Source organism: Nyctibius grandis, chromosome 30 (genome assembly GCF_013368605.1).
Source record: "Nyctibius grandis isolate bNycGra1 chromosome 30, bNycGra1.pri, whole genome shotgun sequence".
Lineage (NCBI taxonomy): Eukaryota > Metazoa > Chordata > Aves > Nyctibiiformes > Nyctibiidae > Nyctibius > Nyctibius grandis.
In genome coordinates this window covers 265,022-286,130 of record NC_090687.1, presented here as the reverse complement: position 1 = coordinate 286,130, position 21,109 = coordinate 265,022, and the positions used below count along the sequence as shown (strand labels likewise).

The window sequence follows — 21,109 nt, the reverse complement described above, 5'->3', positions numbered from 1 at the left end:
CTGATCTGCTGAGAAAGTGTCAAACTTTCTTCAGTTTTGTGCCCAAATAGTATTGCAGATGGGATGACAGGGAGAGAAAGAAATGAAATGAAAGGAAACATGGCTCAGCCTGCAGCAGTCTGTCAGCTGTTCAAGTGCAAATATTTGATCTCTCTATGAATTTAGACCTGCAGTGAAGACAGATCTTCCAAAGTACATGTACACTTGATGTTCTTGCTGAAGGAGCATATCGATTCATGTGTGAAAATGATGATTGATTTATTCTAGTAGTATCTCTAGTGTGCTATAAAGATAATGAAGAAAGCATGTTCACCACCTAAAAATTCCTAAGACAAATGAGTCTGATCTGATGGCCTGAGGAGCAAGGTGGAAGTCCTGGATAGAAATTGTCCCTAAATGACCAAGTTGTTCTAAGTTGCTTCTGTTGAAGTTGGAAATGAACAGAGAAAATATTGGTTTCCTACTAGTACTGCCAAACACTAAGTGAAGTTCCATAGATTTGAAGTACTTGCTGTTTGTATTGGTGGGAAAAAAAGGAAGTTTTGTAAACTGCACATTCAGGAGTCAAGCAATGAAAAACCACTGAAGAGAAGGAAGCGATTTGTGTGTACAAGTGCCCTTATCCGCTTGTGAACGCCAGACTGGGAGCGCAGACGGGCGTTCTGTGCAGCGCTGCTGACAAAAGCCTCTAACAATGTTCTTTTGCCTCCTCAGGGAGAATGGGCAGCTGAAGACAGAGTCAAGCACAACACTGCCAGATCAGGAGTTGAACGGGGACGCTGCTGGGACTTGCACCAGTGCTGCCCCCACCATGTGGCTGGGAGCACAGAATGGCTGGTAGGTTTCCCTTGGGCTGGCAGATCTCTCTTGTCACCTCCGTTCTCCTCTGGGCTCCACTTTTCATGTCCACACACCTTTAGTCCTTCCCTTCTTGTTTCTGGAGTAGGTTTTCATTGCTCATTGTTCTTCTGAGCCCTCAGCTCATCACAGGCACGGGGATTTAACCTCACTTTCTTACCTAACTTCCCCCTTTCCTAACAGAAGACAAGACTCAAGCCTAGTGAGGCTGAAGGTGTCGGGCCTTGCTGCTAACCCTCCCCGATTTGTCCTTTCTCACAGGCTTTATGTGCACTCGGCTGTGTCCAACTGGAAGAAGTGTCTGCACTCGATAAAGCTGAAGGACTCCGTACTGAGTCTAGTGTAAGTGTGCATGCCAGGGACGCTGGAGGGGAAGGTTCAGGGCCTAAGCGATATTATAGATGGGGGGAGGAGCTCTTTGTCAGTCATGTTTTTCTTTGCTCTTCTAAGTGTGTTGGTTTGTGAGGAAAGTTTCCCAAGGTTTTTGTTACTAGAAAGCCTCCTACTGAGCCATTTCCCTGCTCAACTGCCTGACCCAAGTTAGTAAATAAGGTACTAAATGAGATTAGCAGTATTAGGAGGAAATAAGTGGGGAGGAGAAAGGCAGAATTTCACTGGGGTGTAAATTAGGTGGGATTTGTTGAAATTCGTGGAGTTTGTAGTGTGAAGAAGTTAACCTCAACAGGAAATTTATGGATGGTCTTACTACAACGAAGGTAAGAGGTATGACCCTCAGCCCTTGCAGGATGTTCCTGTTAAGCGCTAAGCTGAATGGGAATTGTAGAGAGAACACAAAGATGGTGTGCATGGATGTCAGAAAGGATCTGTTAGTCCCTTACTTCCACAGTAAGTATTTACTTCTCTGTGATTTCAGGCATGTGAAAGGGAGAGTTCTTGTTGCTCTGGCAGATGGAACACTAGCCATATTCCACCGGGGGGAAGGTAAGAATCAACGTAGTAAGAGAAAACCAAACTTGGCCGAAAGTGTAGCAATGGATAAAACGCTGCTCTGAGTCGAGAGGGAGAGGTGCTGGCTTGCCAGAGTACAAACGTGGTTAAAATGCATAGCTATTGCACACAGGTAATCCTTATCCTAAAACATCCCAGGCACACTTGAACACCATTTCCTGAGCTTTTGTGAACAAAACCATGTGTGTATGTTCTGCGTAGCACATGTGGAGTAAACGCAACACTTTTAGGAATACACACGCTGTGCAGTTGGAGGCGTGCTTGGGAAGTTTAATGCGTTTGGGCTATACCAGTGTCACTGTGCGTTCACAAATCACCTGCCCCAGGGCATGCACAGGGAGCTCCGCACAGCTCGGGCTGTATCTGAGCAGATCAGTTGCAAACAGGCCCGCTGCCTCCCAGAGGAGTTGGACTCTGTGTAAGTAGTGGGATTGATCACTGCATACCCAGCAGGCAGAGCTGGGATTCTCTGGAAGCATGGAAATCCCAAATAAATGGAGCCTTTGCATTACACTTTGTCAGTTTTTCTTGTTGCAAAAAAGAGATGTCTGAGTAATCTGTCATGCCTTCATCTTGTCACTTCAAGATATTTTTTGAGTTCTGTATTTCTTGTCCCTTTCACTGTAGTAGGTTTTGTTTCCCTATGACTTGAGCAGTTCCTGAGCTGTGTTCATACCTGAAAGCACATGGGGATTTGCTAACTGTGACTAACGTTTGCATAATAAGAACTTAGTTATTCATTGAGTAGCAGTTTATCCAGCAAGCTGAAATACAGAGATTTCTGGGTTTGTGCAATCTAAATTTTGATTCAGCCTTTGTCACGAGTTCAAGCCTGACCATTGACACATGAAGATTGTTCCCAGCAGTAATAGGATAAAGCTTCATGACAGAGAGGCCACCTGTCTGTGAAGGACACAGTATCTGCCTGGTTAGTTAGAAAATAAGTGTGAAAGAAGGGAGATGGATTCCTTATCCTGGATTTGACACTTTGGGGAAATTATGTTGTCCATCTGGGATATGAGGAAGCCTCACCACAAGGTCCATTTCCTTTTTAAGTTTCCGTGTGGTCTTGTTAGGCTGGCTGTCTTCTTTCCCTGCTGCTTTTGTACTTGTTAGAGAAACCCGTTCACTTCATTACAATAAAAGGATGTTTAAATTATCCTGATTTGGAGAGCTTTTAGTCCACCAAGCTAAACTTCATTGTCATGTGTTTCGTAAGTATAAGGCTGTGCTCGAAGTAGTAGAATGGATTCATGGGAAGCTCACAGTCATGAGCAAAATGAGCATTTGAGTATTAGCTAAGCCTGTATACCTAGATATACACGGAAAGGTAGATGATTCTATTGTCTGCTGACGTGTCATGAAGGAGATGCATCCTTCCACACTTCTTTTTCACCTTAGGTGGTCAGTGGGACCTCAGTAATTACCACCTAATGGACCTCGGTCACACCCACCATTCCATCCGCTGCATGGCTGTTGTGTACGATAGAGTCTGGTGTGGCTACAAGAACAAAATCCACGTTATCCAGCCTAAGACAATGCAGATTGAGGTAAGAGAGCAAGTGTGTGTCTGTCTGTGTGTATTTGGGGGTGGTGAGACACTGGCATGGGTTGCCCAGAGAAGCTGTGGCTGCCCCCTCCCTGGCAGTGTTCAAGGCCAGGTTGGATGGGGCTTGGGGCAACCTGGTCTGGTGGAAGGTGTCCCTGCCCATGACAGAGGGTTGGAACAAGATGAGCTTTAAGGTCCCTTTCAACCCAAACCAGTCTGTGGTTCTAGGTATGCATGCACATGCTTGTGTTTGATTTATTCTTAGGGCTGTTTTCTGCCGCAGTGTATGGAAACCTTTGTGTTGTCGTTGCTGACTGTAGGACCCAAGCTGTCAGTCTGGGTTGTGTTACGACGCAGTTGGCCAGGGGGGTATTTTTTCCTTCCTCCCTTTGCAGAGCTTAAATCTTCAGATAAGTCTAAACTGAGCACTTTCTTTGCCTTTGCTAGTGAGTCGATGAGGCCCTGTACTGTACAAATCTACGTGAGTGCTTTATAGCTACTCTTCATGTCTGGTCTAAGACTTCTCCATCTGTAGGCGTTGTGGCACAAAGGAAGAGTACATTTAGGAAGCCCCAGTGATCCCACTTGCCTAAGAAAAAAATGACGTTTAGAGCTTTTTGGCTGAAATTCAATACAGTGGTGTTGGTACAAACCTGTTTGACACTGCTAGGAATAATTCTAATCAAAGGGAGGAGAAGTGCTGAATCTGAAGTTCGCATCAGTGAGCTAAGGCAGTTTGATCTTATACTGGAGTTGTGTGTTCTCCTTTTCTGCCAAACACATTGAAAGTTCTTGGTTTCAAATGTTGTTGCTCCTGAAGTGGTCTGCAAAGACCATAATCTCTGCAGAGCTGCTATACGACTCTTCATTTCAAGCGAAGGATTTTCTGTACGCTGTAGTGAACTTCTGAGGTCAGCTGGCATTAACACGTTTTCTCCGAGAGCTTTGAAACTCAAACAAGTAATCTCAGTTGAGGAAAAGGGAGAATACGTGTAGATAATGCAAACCTTTCGTGAGCTCACATTGGTCCACCTATTTGGCATTTCAGAAATCCTTCGATGCCCACCCTCGGCGGGAGAGTCAGGTGCGGCAGCTGGCATGGATTGGAGATGGAGTATGGGTTTCCATCCGCCTGGACTCCACTCTGAGGCTTTACCATGCCCACAGCCATCAACATCTGCAGGACGTCGACATCGAGCCTTACGTCAGCAAGATGCTAGGTGAGGCAGTAGGGACTGTCAGTAAGTGGTCTGTTGCTTACTGAGAGTCAGAGAGAAATCAAAATGCCGTGGCAGACCTTGCCCAAAGTCCTAACTGACTCTCAATTCTTACGCATGCTTCCTAGGCACTGGAAAGCTGGGCTTCTCGTTCGTGCGGATTACAGCCCTGCTCATTGCTGGCAACCGCCTCTGGGTAGGGACAGGGAACGGTGTCGTCATCTCCATTCCATTGACTGAGAGTAAGTGACATTTATCAGAGATACTTCTGCGTCCCCCCCAAAAAAAAGAACGCTTTTGCCTGTGAATTGTACAGCAGGGCCGATGGCTCTGGCAGACTAATGCTTTCCAGACATTTTTACTCTGAACCTGACACACCTTTGATCATAGCAGCATTCAGAGAGAAGAGCCCTGAGTATGAGCAACCCTGAACTTGGTTTAACTCTTCCTTATTAAGAAATTAAGTGTTCGGTTGAATGGATTTAACCTGTTTAAAACCAAATAGGTATTTGTTACTGTCCTCTTCAGTTCAGTTGAAGCCATTTCCTTTTGGGGGACCAATGACATCTCTACCATCCATACAGTCATCTTTTTTGAGCGTGACCTTGGCAGAGCAGACTGATGTGAACTGATTCTGTAGCTACTGGAAAGCAGGAGAAACAAAGCTTTGTGAATTGTAGTAAGTCTCCAAAAGGAGGCCATGGGATGAGAAGTCACCAGAAAGATCTCCCTAGAAATTTTGTTTTGGCATAGACATCTAAATACCTCCATGACAGTGTTTTCCAGAAACTGACCTTAGAAACGCTTCATTTACTCAAATTAGGGCTCAGCTTTATCAGTCAAGTAGAAATCGGTATTCTACGCCAAATCCAACCTGGTGAGGAGACTCAGCAGTAGTAGTTAATAGGGGCATCTCTGGAGCTGGAAGTTTAGTTGAAGCTCTTAGTAATCCTGTTCTGTACCTGACAGTCAGCATCTAACTTCGGAGGTCTGTTCCAGATATAACGGGGGAGTAGGATTTGAGGCTGATTGCAGTTGGTTTCAACAGAAAGCAGCCGAACTTACAGTTTCTCACCACTGCTAGCAGGAAAGCTGAGAAGCAAATGGCTCTTGTATAAGAGGAACAAAGCTGTTGTAATCCTCCTGGAAGTCAGGGCTGAGATGGTCTCCTCTAAGGCTAGTGGAGCTGGATACGCCTGGGGCTGACATCAGGAAGCCAGTGACACGGTCATCTTCATGCATTGCAATCTCGGTCTCGTTTCTGAATGCCTGTTTTAAAGCCCAGTCTTCCTTGGGGCTGCTCTCCTAATTCTGTGTTAAGCTTGTTCCCTGCTGTAAACCAGTTGCATTATCTTTTGGTGTTTCTGTAAAAATGGGATAAGCCGTAAGGTCTCGCTAGAAACTTCAGCAGTGGGTCCTTGTGACCGTGGTCCCTCTCCCTTCTCAGATACTACATTTGTCCTTGTAACATAAGAGCAAAGTGAGCAAGAAGAGTGTTGCTATAAACTGATCCGAGTCTGTAGCTCCTGTTGCAGTTTCTCGAGGTTTTATACGTTTCTGTTGCTCCCTGAATGTTCTCCCAGTAATCACCTTTTTCTTCTCTCCCGTCCTGCCTGTCTCTTCCCGTGCCCCTCTGTGTTCCCACTCCCTGCCTGTGCCTAGCTGTAGTCCTCCACCGAGGCCAACTCCTTGGGCTCCGGGGTAAGTCCATTGCCTCCTTCCTTCAGCTTTCACTCCTTTTGCACCCATTCACCTTTGCAGTGACTTTCCCACCCTTCCATCCTCCCATTGAGCTCTCTCCATCCATTTTTCCTCATCACTCTTTCCTTTTAAGTTGCATCTGAGAAAAGCGACCAGAGACAGTAATGCAATATGCTCATTTCCCATGGCTAGAAACATTTTCATCCATCTCATCAGCCATCCCTCTGATTTTTTTTTGTGTCAAGAGTACTTTATTCTTCATCAGTAGTTCCCTTATTGTGGTAGGCCAGGTGTGAGGTGGTGACTGTAAAGGTTCATTCAGGCAGAGTGTTCCAGGAAGCAGGAGCAGACTGTTCTTTCAAGGTCTTCCTTGGTCATCCTTGGCTTTCCAAGGATGCTTCCCTCAGCTGCAGGCCAATGGCAGCAGGTGCTGTGGCACCTGCCAGCTGCAAGTCATGAACCAAGACTTTTAACCAGAGAGGACTTTGATGAACAGTAAGAATTGGTTGGGTTTGTTAAGGCAGGGGCTGAGTTCAAATTTACGCTTCCCTTACCCTTTCCAGGCTCAGAAAGGAGTATTGTTTTCTCATTGTAAGACATTTATGTGGCTGTCCAGAAACATTATCAACATATCATAGAATCATAGAATCGTTTTGGTTGGAAAGGACCTTGAAGATCATCAAGTCCAACCGTTAACCCAGCACTGCCAAGTCCACCACTAACCCATGTCCCTCAGCACCACATCTACACGGCTTTGAAATCCCTCCAGGGATGGGGACTCCACCACTGCCCTGGGCAGCCTGTTCCAATGCTTGACAACCCTTTGGGTGAAGAGATTGTTCCTGATCTCCAATCTAAACCTCCCCTGGTGCAACTTGAGGCCATTTCCTGTCATCCTGTCACTTGTTACTTGGGAGAAGAGACCGACTACCACCTCCTTTCAGGTAGTTGTAGAGAGTGAGAAGGTCTCCCCTCAGCCTCCTTTTCTCCAGGCTAAACACCCCCAGGTCCCTCTGCCGCTCCCCATCACACTTGTGCTCCAGACCCTTCACCAGCTCTGTTGCCCTTCTCTGGACTCGCTCCAGCACCTCAATGTCTTTCTTGTAGTGAGGGGCCCAGAACTGAACACAGGATTCGAGGTGTGGCCTCCCCAGTGCCGAGTCCAGGGGGACTATCCCTGCCCTAGTCCTGCTGGCCACACTAGTGCTGGTACAAATGTCTCCTCCTTTTAAAGCATCTGATATTGGGTGCAGTAAGAAGCCGGACGTTGAGCGAAAAGAGGTGGTAATACCAGCCCTGTCTGTCAATCAGATGAGCTCATCCAGTTGTAGCTGCTCACAGCAAACCAAAGCACAGAGGTGCAGAGAACCTTCATCTTGGGGATCTTCCCCCTGCACACGCTGATCCTCATTCTTCCATCAAAATACTTGTACTTGTCTCGCCATTCTGGCTTGAGCCTGATAGGTAAAAGTCTCCTTTGTCCATGTCACTTAATAATTGAAATGCAGCCCAGACCAACATACAGAACTACAGATATCAATCAAGCAATTCAGTTCTCTCACAGGAAGTAAAACCCTTCTGATTTTAGTACTATTTCTGTTTTACTGATATGGGCACGTGTGGAAGGAAAGCATCTCCCGTCCTGACCTCTGAGCACTGGTCTCTGTTCCTTGGTGAGTGGAAGTATTCATGTTCTTGGAGCCTGGACATGAAGGATGCCGGCCTCTGAGCCCACCTTGAAATCCTGGGAAGCTGTGGATGGTGAACATCTTTCAGATGGTCGTTGCTTGAGTAGCTGATCGTCTGGTGTCATGGCTAAATCAAGGACTAAGGAAGGACCTCATTCCACTGCTGTGACATTTACTGGGCTGAGAGGCCCTCACCAGACCCAGAGACTGCTTTCAGCAGCCTGTGTGCTCATGGCTTGGCATGAGCAAGGGACTTGACTTGGAAACTGAGCAACTTCACCAATCCAGAAAATAGCAGTAATTCTCCTCCAGGTGCCTTTAATGTCCCGTGGGTACAGTGGGCACCTTTGGACACCTGGCCAGGTACAAAAGACCAAGGTCGATCCTAGGACTATTGATCTAGGTCATTTCTGGAGGCTGGACAGGATTGCTGCTGTTGAAGAGGCCTTCACTGGGACACTTCAGAGACCTTGTCTGGCTTGCTCAAGGGTCGCTCGTGCCCAGCACCTCCAGGGATGTGTGCCTATTTAGTAGCCAAATACTAGATTTGATGAGAAAATGTAGTTTATCATGAATGGAGTGTTCCCAGCCTAAGGGAGGGGCACTGTGTAGTCTAGCGTGGTCTCCTCCATCACATCCTTTACACAAGACCTTTAAAGACACCTGCACCTTTAAAGGTTTTCCTTCATGGCTCATGAGTTTTCTGATTGAGTCCCTTCTGTAAATGGGACTCAAAGCCATCACTGACAATATTGCTCCTCCCTGTCCCCAGCCAACAAGACCTCACCAACCTCTGGAGAGGGCAGCCGCTCTGGCGGGGTCATCCATGTGTACGGAGATGACAACAGTGACAAATCTGCCAGCAGTTTCATTCCCTACTGCTCCATGGCTCAGGCACAGCTCTGTTTCCACGGCCACCGTGATGCTGTCAAGTTCTTCGTCTCCGTGCCTGGTAAGAACGAGCACAGCCCTTCAGTGGGAGGGTCTTGTCCCCGCCGTACATTCTGCGGCAGGAGCTTGAGCTGATGTGCAGCAGAGGGCTGTCCATGCCATTTCTGGCACTTGGAGATCACTGTGCCTCAGACATCAGTAGATTAAACTGCAATGACTTCCAGATGTCACCAGCAGAAGGAACTGGCCTCCCAGTTGTGTTAGTGTGTGTGTGAACTGCACGGGGGCTGAGCAGCGGCACTGACAGCACCTCTGTCCTCTCCCAGGCAACGTCCTCGCAACCCTGAACGGGAGTGTGTTGGACAGCCCTTCGGAGAACCCCAGCACAGCGGCCACCGAGACCGAGGGGCAGAAGCTGAAGAATGTCCTGGTGCTGAGCGGAGGAGAAGGGTACATCGACTTCCGGATCGGTGAGTGCCTGTGGTGGGAGGCTCTGGAGCGGGAGGGAGTGCAGGGCCATGGTAGTGGAGAGAGGGACCACTCTGTGTTTCTCCTGCCTCTGGCTGTGAGGGCAGATAGCAACCATTTTCCTTGCACAGCACAAGGCTGCCAAACCCTACCCCTGCCCCTGCCTGCAGTGCCTCGCTGTCTGCGTTCATGGCCCCGGAAAGAATAAAATCATCTGTGCCACCGGCTCCCAACATTGCTGCCCCACTGCAATGGCCCACGCTGCTTGAGGGCCCTCTGGGTTGTAAACATCGGCTTCCCCAAGAGGAAGGGTGGTCTTCCCTGCTGCTGGAGGTGGTTTGTTATAGAATCACAGAATCGTTTTGGTTGGAAAGGACCTTTAAGATCATCGGGTCCAACCGTTAACCCAGCACTGCCAAGCCCACCACTAACCCATGTCCCTCAGCACCACATCTATGTGGCTTTTAAATCCCTCTAGGGATGGGGACTCCACCACTGCCCTGGGCAGCCTGTGCCAGTTCTTGACAACCCTTTGGGTGAAGAAATTGTCCCTGATCTCCAATCTAAACCTCCCCTGGCACAACTTGAGGCCATTTCCTCTCGTCCTATCACTTGTTACCTGGGAGAAGAGACCGATCCTGCCTCGCTACACCCTCCTTTCAGGTAGTTGTAGAGAGTGAGAAGGTCTCCCCTCAGCCTCCTTTTCTCCAGGCTAAACACCCCCAGGTCCCTCAGCCGCTCCCCATCACACTTGTGCTCCAAACCCTTCACCAGCCCCGTTGCCCTTCTCTGGACTCACTCCAGCACCTCAAGGTCTTTCTTGTAGTGAGGGGCCCAGAACTGCACCCAGGATTCGAGGTGCGGCCTCAGTCCTGCTTCAGAAAAGCACCATGTTGCTATAAATGTTCTCCAGGCATAAAGGAAGGTCTCAGCTCATGCTGTCTGTTGTCAGTGCTGGGACTGTAGCAGCGATATTGGCCTCTTTGGAAGTATTCCAGAGCAGTGCAATTTGGGATTGTCTTTCTTGCCTTTTTTACTCTCTGTTTTCTCTCTTCAGGGGATGGAGAAGATGATGAGACAGAGGAGAATGCAGGAGATGCCACCCAGGTGAAGCCAGTCCTTTCCAAGGCTGAAAGGAGCCACATCATTGTGTGGCAGGTATCATATATCCCGGAGTGAGAATTTCTCCTTTCCCACCGATGTGAGTGTCCCTCCTCCCGCCTGAATGCCAAGATGTACATACAGAACGCCTGCATTATACCTCCTGCTGGAAACCGACCCCAGACAACTGCAACGGCTCCTGCCTCGGACTGTGACCCCCCCCTTCTAACCTCTGAACTTGCAGCTTTCATCTCGGGCCCGTGCGCTTTCTGCGTGGTTGGATTATTGTTCTGCTCTGGAGCTGGCATCTACGAGGAGAGAAATGGCAGGGCATCGATGAAGTGAAGCTTGGAGCTAGAACTGTGCAAAGCCTTTGCCCAGTGCTCGGGAGCTGGCAGCTGGATGGGTGGGGGACTCAGGTTCTCAGGCAGGTTGCCTCACTCCCACCTGCATGAGAAGTACATCCCCAAGTACTTCCCCAAGTGAATCACAACTTCTACAGCACCCCAGCAAAAATCCTTTCCAGTTCACCAGTGGACTCTCCACCTTATCCACCCTTAAGCACAGAACAATGTCCCACAGACTGAGAGCAGCCAGGTCCAAGGAACCTTCAACAGAAAGGGAGTGTCAGGGTTCAGGCAGCACTTCTGCTGTTGGCTGGCGAAGGCAGCGGTCCCATGGCTTGGGGAACACATCCTCCGTGTTGCACACGGACAGTCTCCCTCCTCTGCTGTTGTTACTGGTCTCAGCAGTCGTGTGCTGGGTGACCGTGTGTGTCCAGAGAGGATTGTTTGGTAGCTGCAGATGGGAGACGGGTGTTTGATCGTGGAGACCACAGGGCCTTTGGAAACTGTGGTAGCAAAGGGGTACTGGAACGTTGCTTTTTTTAAGAGCAGAAAAGGCAGCAATACTTTTAACTCCCCCTCCCAAAAATGCCAGGCAGAAAAGAACTCCTGAGTTCATTCTGAAAGGTTCAGGAGGAGGCGCTCTCTGCATAGCATTTGTTGGCTTTTAAAACACAGGCGAGGGCAGATGATGTTGGGCTGCTGTGAATTCTGCATCAACACACTGAGATGACCTTGACTCATGAGGCTGTGTCCTATCCCAGGAGCTGCTGGGAGGAGATGGCTGCTGTCCTTCACACTGTGGCAGTCAGGAAGGACTGTGTAGGTGCAGTCAAGGTATGGAAAGACTCTGTCTTGCCTGAGGTCACCCAGAAAAAGGAATTGCGGGCAGATCTCGCGACCTCTTTTATCTGACATCGCGAGCTCTGACTTTGTTACTGAGTAGTTTGAAAAGCTGTAGATTTCTGACTCCTGAAAAGAATTGACAACCCCCAAGAAAACTTCTGCGTGCCCTCCTCGTGTAAGCAGTGCTGGGGGATCGTAGATGTGCGTCCTGCTTACAACAGAAGCGGCAAAAAAACGGGACCAGGGAGAGCGGTTTTGAGCTCCAGATGCAGAACATGGCAGCTCCAGAGGGAGAGGCAATGGTTTGTCCCCCCTTTGTGACAGCGGAAACAGTCCTGTCTCCACAAGGCCAAGTTCTGTTTCCTTTGAACACTCACTCCTGGAAGTGCAGTACTAGAGCGAGGAGCAGTTGTTAGCGATGAATTTGGAAGCTCTTGGTGGTCATCTTGGTTCTTCCCTGGGCTATGCAGCACTCCAGGGTTCACAGGGATGTCCTTGTGCCAGTGTGGCGGTATGGGGACAGCTGGGGGACGCCTCCACCTTCTGGGAAGCTCCCAGCTGTGTCCTGTGCTTGTCGCCATGGACCAGGCTGTCCCCCAAGGCTTGTGGGCTGAAGCTACTCGTGTGCTGGAGGGATGCAGCATTCCCAGGGGAAGCTCTAACATGTGGCAGCTGTCCTGACGCAGCAGCACTGAAATGCTTTTTGGATCCACAGTTCAGAAGCGGCTGGGGCATTCGTTTCTGCTGCAGGGAGGCAAGAGGACACCTCTGGAGAACAGGGCCCTCAGCCACCGAAGGCCAGAGCCACAGTGGTGCCTGTGAGTGGTGCTGGTGACACGCGTGCACCCACACCACTCTTCACCAAGGTAGGAAACCAGCCGGACGGTGTCCTCCAGCTGTGGGCTCTGTGGCTGGCATTTGGCTGAGGGACGCTTGGAGCTGCCACCTGCGTGCGGGGGGACCTTTCACCAGGAACGTTTCCCTGCTGACCGTGCCAGGCACCCCGCTCATTCTCCCAAAATGCTTTCTGCTAGAAAGAGCTCTCTGGCTCACAGCACTGAGCGTAGTAAAATTAACAAGGTCAACATTTAGACCACAGATTCCACAGACGTGTAACAGTTCATCAGTTAGGGCCAGGTAAACTTCATAATTTGGGCTAATTGAAGGGAAAAAAAGATAAACCCCCCCTAGCAGGCCCAGTTCCTGAGCTCTGTTGCCTCCTCCGTAGGAAAATACAGAATTGCAATGTTCTTACCTCTGACTGTTTGTTCTACATCTGGTTTGATCGGTTGAAGTGAGAGGACTCAGGCTCCTGTCACCCACTGGGCCCTGGCAACGTAAGGAAACCAGTCTCAGGCCTCTCTCAACAGGTTCCTTTCCGGCTCCGTGCATGTTTTCCTCCAAGAGAAGCACATGTCCAAGAGGGGCAGCTACAGCTGAGCAGAACCAGCCTCTGCTGGCAGCTCCTGCGGGCATTTGGTGGCTGCTGGGCAGCAAGGTGAGAACTGACTGGCTTCACCACACTTCCCTGTCATATCTCCACTGTGATGTATGTAAAGTATCTTGTACGTTAACAAAAGGATTTTAAAAAGTGTCTTAAGGCCTGTAAACTCCGCTGTTTGGTCTGAAGATGGCATTCTGTAAAGAGACTGCTGTATGAATACGTCCCCGTGCTTTGTCCCCTCTGCTATCAAACAACGAACCATATCTGTTCTGTATGTAATAAACGTGTTAACATCAGCACGCGCAGGGCCTCTTCTTCTGGCACTGGGATTTCGGCTCTGTCTTTAATCACAGCAAGACACTTAAAAGGGTGGGAATGGCAGCTCGAGTGCTCACCGCCGAGCAATTCAATGGCAAGAAATGGGATGTGGATTGCTCAGTGTGTCAGAGCAGAAGGGGCTGGTCCTGCCAGCCGTGGTGCAATCTGTAGCTTCTCCCAGTGTCAAGAATAAAAGGGGGCATACAGCTGGTCAGGGGCTGGCTCGCAGCAGCTCTCCTTGGGGTGTCTCCTTCCCGTGAGCTGCCAGGGTTGACACATCAGGCTCAGCTTTCAGCACTCCGTCTGCCCATGTCCCTTGTCACTGCAGGGTGGTACTTCACAAAGTCCCATGGGAATCGGTGACGTTCAGCACTGCAGAAGCGCGTTCCTCTTAGTCCCACCACCACTTAAACACGTTCATATTTATTTTGTAGAACTGCATTAATTCAAGGACTGTGTGTAGCGATAATAGGGAGCCACCTCCTTAACGCCAGGAGCGGCTTCTGCCCCAGGCAGCTCTGTGGTCCTGTGCAGACCTCCAGGGTGAAGTACAACAGGCAACACCTCCAGGGTTACTAGAAGCATCTCAACAATGAGGTTTGGAAACAGGCCCGGGACCTGCCCTGCACCCCTGGGGCTGCACCCTTAGCAGGGCAGGCGCAGTTTGAGAAAGGGACGGGGTGAAGTGCGGCCCTGTCTGGCACCCACCTGGGTGGCTGAGGCAAGGGCTCGCTGCCGTTGTCCTTCAGACACTCAGCCCCATGCTGCTAACCCATGCAGGAGGTCAATGCACACGTTTGAGAGCCCCAGCAGAGCTCCCACCGTGTTCTAGGCATTGAATCCACCCCATGGCAGAGTGGGGCTGTGCAGCTTTCCCAAAGGGGACCTTCACAATCGGACAAGGCTTTCGGGCTGCCCAGGGCTCTGTGGACACCACCACCCCCCCTCCCAAGTGTTGAGGCCCTGAGGTCACCAACAGGCTGTGATCATCCCCACCTGGGCCCCCACCCATACATGGGCCCTTTCCACCCATGGCCCAGGAGCCTCATTTAAGCACCGGCTGGGGCCTCCAGCCTTTGCCTGAGCTGTGCTGTAGCTATGCCTTATCTCCAGCTGCTCCTACATGGACCCCTTGGACTTGGGGGTTTGGACCAGGTCATCTTCAAAGATCCCTTCCAGCTCAAACCACTGTGTGATTCTATGCCTTACAGTGTATTATCTCCATCTGCTTTTGCACCTGGCTGGGCTCCCTGGATGGACCCTGGTTGTGGGTCATTTCTTGTGTTGTCTGGGGCTGTTGCTGGACCCTGTTACCAGCACCTGGCTCTCAGTCATCAGACTCCCTGGGCCTGCATCCCATCAGGGAGGGCACTGCCTGCGCTGGGGCTGTGTTCAGCTCCTGGCTGTGCAGGACAGAGGACTAGATTGTTCTACTCATCCCACCTCCTGTCCCACCTTGCTCACCCTCAGTTTGTGCCTTGGTTCAGTAGCACCTCAATCACCCTAAGGACAGGAATGCACCAGCTCAGCCCTGCACCTGGCAGCAGAGGCTGTGGAAACCAGAGAAGCCATTTTCCATCAGCTGCAGCGGGAAGTTTCACAGACTCCAGCTGTTTGTGCCTTTAGCAGCACTCTGGGTTTTTCCTCTCCCTAGATTCTCCCAGTGCTTCTGAAGCCCGTGAACAGCCCTGGCACATGCCCTGTAGCACTCCTGCCACAACAGAGGGACAAGAGCCCAGCTCTTCCCAGCCTTCACCTTATCTTAGGACCAGCTTTTAATCATGAGAAAAGCCCTCCCCTCTTATCCCGTAGCAGCTTAATCCTTCACGAGCTTCTGGGGAGGAACTCCATGGAAGACCAGGTAGCTGATGTTGACCCGTTTGCTCCTGCCTGATGACAGCCTTTTTCCTGGAGGCTGGGGCTGTGTGTTCCTCTGTCCCATCTAGGCCTGCTGGCACACTGGGCAGGGCACAGAGCCCTGTTCTTGCTTTCCTTCAGTAAATCCCTTCAGGCTCCTTCTGCTTTCAGGAGGCTGCAGCAAACGGCGGAGCACCTCTTGGCTACCTACTACAGCAGCCAAAAGAAGTAATTAGCTCCTTCTGCAGAGGGCTGATCTGTAGGGTTACAAACCAGAACAGCTCTTGTGCCCCCTCCAGCCACACCCAGACAAGACCCTCCTGACACAGCAGCAGAGCCCGCAGCCACTGCAAGAGAAAATGAAATGCTAAGAACTGCCTTAAGGAGCTGTGTGTTTTCGTGTCCACCACAACATGCTGCACTGGACCAGGTGGTAATTTGCGATCGGCTTCAAATAGTTCAGAGCCAATCCTGGATACTTTGCATCACCAGAATTAAAATGATTTCTCCTATCTCCTGACAGCAGCCTCTGGGAATAAGAGGTGGATAGCTTTGGGTAAGCTTAGTATCCAAAGTCAAGCTGTGTTCCTCCCGTGGTGTCCACTGCCATCGTGTGTAAGTAACCCAGATGGTTCTGCAGCGGTTAAGAGGGCTCCAATGCTGTGCCTGTATCGGGCAAGCTAACGGCAATGCATTTGGACCTCGTCATGATCTCAATGCAGTGAAAAAAAACACCAAGTTTTCTTAGAACGATGCTGCAGAAATAAGAACACGTTTATTTTCGTTAGTAGATACATTTGTACACAGCTCTGTGAAATAACCTCACAACCCAGACGGTTCTCTCAGTCCTTTTTCTGTGATTTACCCAAATTATCTGAAAAAATGTGCTTAAAAACCCCATTTTCTGGCTGTAAAGGAAATTGTGCTCCAAAGAATTGTAGCTGGATGACAGCAGCTACGGATTCAGAGACTATTCAGGGAACCAAGAAGGCTCCTCTGCTGAAACCAAAGTTATGGAAAAAAAAATTCTGAATGCATCTGCATCTTTCCTTTCAGATGAGGTGACAGTACAGGGCTGGGGAGAAAGCCATGAAACACGAATACATCACCCCACAGGGGACAAGGGGGCCTTCTGTAAGACGACGTGCTTCTAACACACAGCGAGAGCACGTGGGAAGCTCAGGACATAGGACAAGTCTTTATACTGGTGTCCCTGTAGCTTTTTTCTTTGCACGCTGACGGGGAGAGGCCAGGACCTTCTCCAGATCAATCACCGGCTCCTCTGTGATTGGCTTCCCCTCTTTCTGCCACTGCGCAAGGATCATGGCTCGGAGCAGAGGCGGGTACGGAAGGTACCGAATGGTCTCCTCCTGCACTGGGGTGAATTTCTTGAAGGCCTCCTCCTCATGCTTAGGCACCATACGCCAGTCGTGGTACATGACTTTGTCGATCTCTCTCACTTCTTCTTCAGTTTTGCCTGAGAAAAGGTGAGGAACACCAGCGGACAACGCTATTGACAACAAATTCCCTCTGGGAAATGCAGCAAGTGTCACCTCTGTGGTATCAAAGGTGCTACAACATGCAACAGTAAAGGAAGTTTTCAAAGGATCGGACAGTATCTTCCCTGCTACACTATGGGGTCCCACTTCTGTCCTTGGAAATCAAACCAAAACAGGCTGGAAGGACTACAGGCAAGTCGTTCCAACCTCTTAATTTAAAATGTCACTTCATCCCTCTCTGGTTCAGTTTCCATGGCTAAGGAACGAGAGTAATTTCTCTCCACACTGATGAAAGCTCCCTGGGAAATTTAACGTTAAAAATACCAAACAATTTAAAACCCTTTGAATGAGAAATGTTTCAGAAACTCTAGCAAGCGACAATTGCATGCCTAATATAAAGCAGCTTTAAAAAGGGAAATTCATTTGCTCAACTCCAAGCGTTAATTTAAAATCCCAGTAACGTAAGTTTCCTTGCCATCACTCCTGTTTTACTGATGATTTTACTTGCAATACCCTCATGTATTCACTCTGTCTTGCTTTCAAAGTCTCAAAACAATCTGTGACCTCACCTAATTCCCCGTTAGCGTGCTGCCTTTCCCCACGGGCAGCCTTAGAAACGCGTTTTGTCAGGGCTAGATCCCAGCATTTGAAACTAAAAAAGGGAGAGCTGCTTTTCTGATTAAGATCTGAGAAAAACAAGTTTCCCAAGCAGGAAGGCTGCGGTTTTCCTGCAGCTCTCCCACCCCGACACACGCGTTACCCTCGGGATGCTCCCTCCAAACCTCCTGTGTACGAGAACAAGCCGATTTTACCTCTGAAGGTCAGGTAGCCCCAAGCTCTCCCATGATCCATGTTCTGCAAAAAAACCCCCAAGAACTCGTTAAGGGCAGCAAGTGGTGAGGTGGCGGCGGGGAGCGGGGCTGGGGGCCCGGCCGGGAGCGGGGCTGGGGGCCCGGCGCCCCGCAGCCCCCCACGGGGCCCGGCCGGGAGCGGGGCTGGGCCCGGCGCCCCGCAGCCCCCCGGGGCCCGGCGTTACCTCCGCCGTGTAGTCCGCCTTCACCTTGGTGATGACCCAGTAGCAGGGCTCGTCGTACGCCCACAGCCAGGACTTGCGGGTGACGGTGCGGCCCACGCCGAAGCGCGGGAGGCGGCAGAGCAGCGCGAAGAGCCGGTTCTCGTTCCGCACGTCCTCCCAGGCGCGCACCGGCAGCCGCTTCTGCGTCAGCGGCCGCCTCATGGTCTCGTAGTCCAGGGCGAAGCGCTGCGAGTCCCGCGGCCGGTTCTTCAGCGCTCGGTACTCGCGGATCTTCTTGGCCATGGCGGCGATGGGCCGGTGCAGCTTCTTACGGGCCATGGCGGCGGCTCACGACGCCCAGCGCTCCGCCGGGACCCGCCGGGACCCCGCCGCTTCCCGCCGCGCCCGGAAGCCGCCGCGATCGGCACCGGGGCGGAACGTTTGTGCCGCGGCGGAACGATTGTGCCGCGGCCCCGCCGCCCGGGGGGGCCCTCGCCGCGGGCAGCCGGGCCGGGTCTGCGCCCCGCCACGCCCGCTCCGCCGCCCGGTCGCTGTCGGAACAGCCCCGACAGGCAGGAGCGGGGACGGGAGGCGCGGCCGGAGGTGCCCGCAGGCCTCTGGGTGCGGGTGGGGGCGTGAGCCGCGGCTGAAGCAGCCGGGCCTTGGGGCAGGCCCAGCGCGGCGCCGCCCTGACGTGTGACGGGCTCCGGGTCAGCGTGTGACACCGGACGGTTTGGTGACAGTGGGCCTCAGAGCAGGCCCCAAAAGGGCCCTTTGTGTAACCTTTAAAGAGAACCAATTGTCCTTCCAGTGATTTTCCTGTAAGCTAAAGTAACTGCCCTTCCTGAAGCTACCTGCATGTTTTGCACAGTCTCTGCTCCTAGGAGTGGTAACGCTTAAAGTACCGGTTATCACTGAGGTAGTGGTGGGAATGGTCTGCAGGAAGGCTCTTGCTTGTGCTTATTCTTAGAGAATCCAAGGTCTGCTCAATTCCTCACGAATTCCAAAGAAGGGCCAGAGATAGACAAGGCTGCAAACAGCGTCTCTGTAGTGTCTTCAAGGACTTGATTCCCAGCTCTGGTGCCAGGAGAAGAGATAAAACCTGTAGGGAGCAGAACAGGATCTTCTCCTTGGAGCCACCTGCGTGCGTCAACAGAAAGGCCCCAACCCCGCTTGCGCAGCAGCGGGGTCATAGAGCGGACAGCAAAACTATGGAGGTTACGACCAGCAGAGACCACCCAAGACCCCCAATTTCGTACGCATGTGCAAAGACAGCTACAGAATATACTAGCATATGCGTAAGGTTTCTTGGAATAGGCGGGCTTTTCTCAGGAATTGTATGAAAATTCATTTTTCTATAATGTATATAATGAGTGTGCTTTTGTCCCTAGGTGCACATGTCAGGGGGAATGATTCCCCCATGTCCCTCAGCCGAATAAACTAATGCCTGCTCGTTAATGCTAAACCCAGTGTTAACGAGTTTTATTCCCAATTTTGGTGACACCTGGGAAAGAAAAATCTTATCTGAACAGATTCACCTATTTCAGGCCCTGGAAAAGGGAACGTTCAAATCCTGAGAGTAAATCGCTCCGGTCAGTTTTAGGAAGATTAAAGCAATGCTGAAGGGCTGCCCCGGGTTAGAGACAGGTCAGCCAGGAGCAGAAGCTGGGTCTCAAAACGCTGTTCCCCCGGACAAGACAAGCTCCCCCTTGCACGATCCGCTCCGGCCGCAGCGTGCCACCGCAGCACGGCCACGCGGGCCCGAACTGCTGCCTGCAGCATAGACTGACGGAGTAGAAAACGGCGTAAGTCTGGCTAATTAGCCCCTGGATTCTGGCTACAGGCTGGTCAATTAAACCTGTCAGGAGAAAGTTGGGTTTTTTTTCTTTTTAAACCCGCATCTTACATTGAAGGAAACGCATCCATCCCAGTATTGCTGTAGAGTCCTTTACTGAAGGCATTCAGGTGTACAAAGATGGGTTTTTGTCAGCAGCCAAGATCAACGTGTGGAGGAAAAGTGGGGGGCAGAGGGTATGTGTGACACAACAAAACAAGTAAAACACCTATTTTAAAGGCTGTTAATGCTCTTAAAATAGGACATTTTCTCCTAATATGGTGCATCACTTGAAACAGGACAGGGGAGTTGGAACAAGGACCACGTACCTGATTAAGGTGACAAACACCAATTTAAAATAAGATACTCGACCTCAATCCACCCACATTCGGGAGAAAAAGCGGAGTAATTAAACCACTTACTAGAGGGTGCAGAGTGGGTAGCTCATATCTAGGGCTTTGCAGCCCAGGTATCAAGCTCGTGCCCTTTCAGGCACCTGCATGCAGGTTTCTGCAGGGGCACAGAGTGGAAGAGGACACAAGAATGCTTGAAAAACTGTGAAATTATGTCTAATGTCTTAGAAGGAGCAGCTGAGGGAACTGGGGGTGTTTAGCCTGGAGAAAAGGAGGCTGAGGGGAGACCTTCTCGCTCTCTACAATTGCCTGAAAGGAGGGTGTAGCGAGGGGGGGTTGGTCTCTTCTCCCAAGTAACAAGTGATAGGACGAGAGGAAACGGCCTCAAGTTGTGCCAGGGGAGGTTTAGATTGGAGATCAGGGACAATTTCTTCACTGAAAGGGTTGTCAAGCACTGGGACAGGCTGCCCAGGCAGTGGTGGAGTCCCCATCCCTGGGGGGATTTAAAAGCCATGTAGATGTGGTGCTGAGGGACATGGGTCAGTGGTGGCCTTGGCAGTGCTGGGTTAACGGTTGGACTCGATGATCTTAGAGGCCCTTTCCAACCAAAATGATTCTTCTACGATTCTAAATTGGTTTAGGCAGATGCACAGAAAGGACGGGCAACATGAAACACGGCGAGATGTGAGGAAAATCTGACCCAACTGCAGCAGTCGGCTGCAGACAGCATCTCCTGCCTGCGACAGCAGGAGAGCGAGCGCAGACCCCGCCGCCTCCTGCTCTGGCCTGACGGGGGTCGCCGGCAGATACAAGCGCAGGTCACAGATGTCCTCCAGCGTCCGGACCGCGAGGCGTCCTGGGCAGCGACGGGGTCCTTCGTCTGCTCCCCCGCAGGTGCAGTCTCATGTTAACGAACCCCCCTTCCCTCCGGGGGTGCTGCGGAGCCCTTTGCCAGGGGGAAACCCCCGGCACAAACCCCGTCACCGCCGGGACGGAGGGCGGCTGCCCCCGCCGGAGCGGCCCGGCAGAGCCCGAACGCCACGACCACTCACCCCGACGTACTCAGCACCACGTTCTCCCGCGCCACCGGCGCGCAGGGCGAACCGCTGAGACCTGCCGGGGCCGGGTCCGCGGAGGCCCCGCTGCGCTCCGCCGCC

The 21,109-nt window shown here is 51.1% G+C and overlaps 2 protein-coding genes across 25 annotated transcripts in view; one reads left to right on the top strand and one right to left on the bottom strand.

The window, feature by feature from the left end:
• MAPK8IP3 (mitogen-activated protein kinase 8 interacting protein 3) overlaps positions 1 to 13,359 on the top strand; it is an 83,179-nt gene extending 69,820 nt beyond the window's left edge. For 21 of the 24 annotated variants that reach the window (XM_068420371.1, XM_068420376.1, XM_068420369.1 and 18 more), the window contains 10 exons: positions 715 to 837; positions 1,120 to 1,200; positions 1,733 to 1,800; positions 3,229 to 3,377; positions 4,425 to 4,596; positions 4,722 to 4,835; positions 6,256 to 6,294; positions 8,755 to 8,934; positions 9,200 to 9,343; positions 10,399 to 13,359. In XM_068420371.1, coding sequence (XP_068276472.1) covers positions 715 to 837; positions 1,120 to 1,200; positions 1,733 to 1,800; positions 3,229 to 3,377; positions 4,425 to 4,596; positions 4,722 to 4,835; positions 6,256 to 6,294; positions 8,755 to 8,934; positions 9,200 to 9,343; positions 10,399 to 10,520 — 1,192 coding nt within the window. In that variant the 3' untranslated portion in view covers positions 10,521 to 13,359. The remainder of the gene's footprint in view (positions 1 to 714; positions 838 to 1,119; positions 1,201 to 1,732; positions 1,801 to 3,228; positions 3,378 to 4,424; positions 4,597 to 4,721; positions 4,836 to 6,255; positions 6,295 to 8,754; positions 8,935 to 9,199; positions 9,344 to 10,398) is intronic. The other 3 variants (XM_068420377.1, XM_068420378.1, XM_068420362.1) reach the window with 1 other exon arrangement.
• A 2,648-nt stretch (positions 13,360 to 16,007) lies between these two features.
• MRPS34 (mitochondrial ribosomal protein S34) lies at positions 16,008 to 18,212 on the bottom strand. Its single transcript, XM_068420220.1, has 3 exons — positions 17,787 to 18,212; positions 17,563 to 17,605; positions 16,008 to 16,728 (listed from the first exon to the last, which is right to left on the bottom strand). The coding sequence occupies exons 1-3, from the start codon at positions 18,102 to 18,104 to the stop codon at positions 16,451 to 16,453; spliced, it is 639 nt and encodes a 212-aa protein (XP_068276321.1). The 5' UTR covers positions 18,105 to 18,212; the 3' UTR covers positions 16,008 to 16,450.
• Positions 18,213 to 21,109: the final 2,897 nt, after the last annotated feature.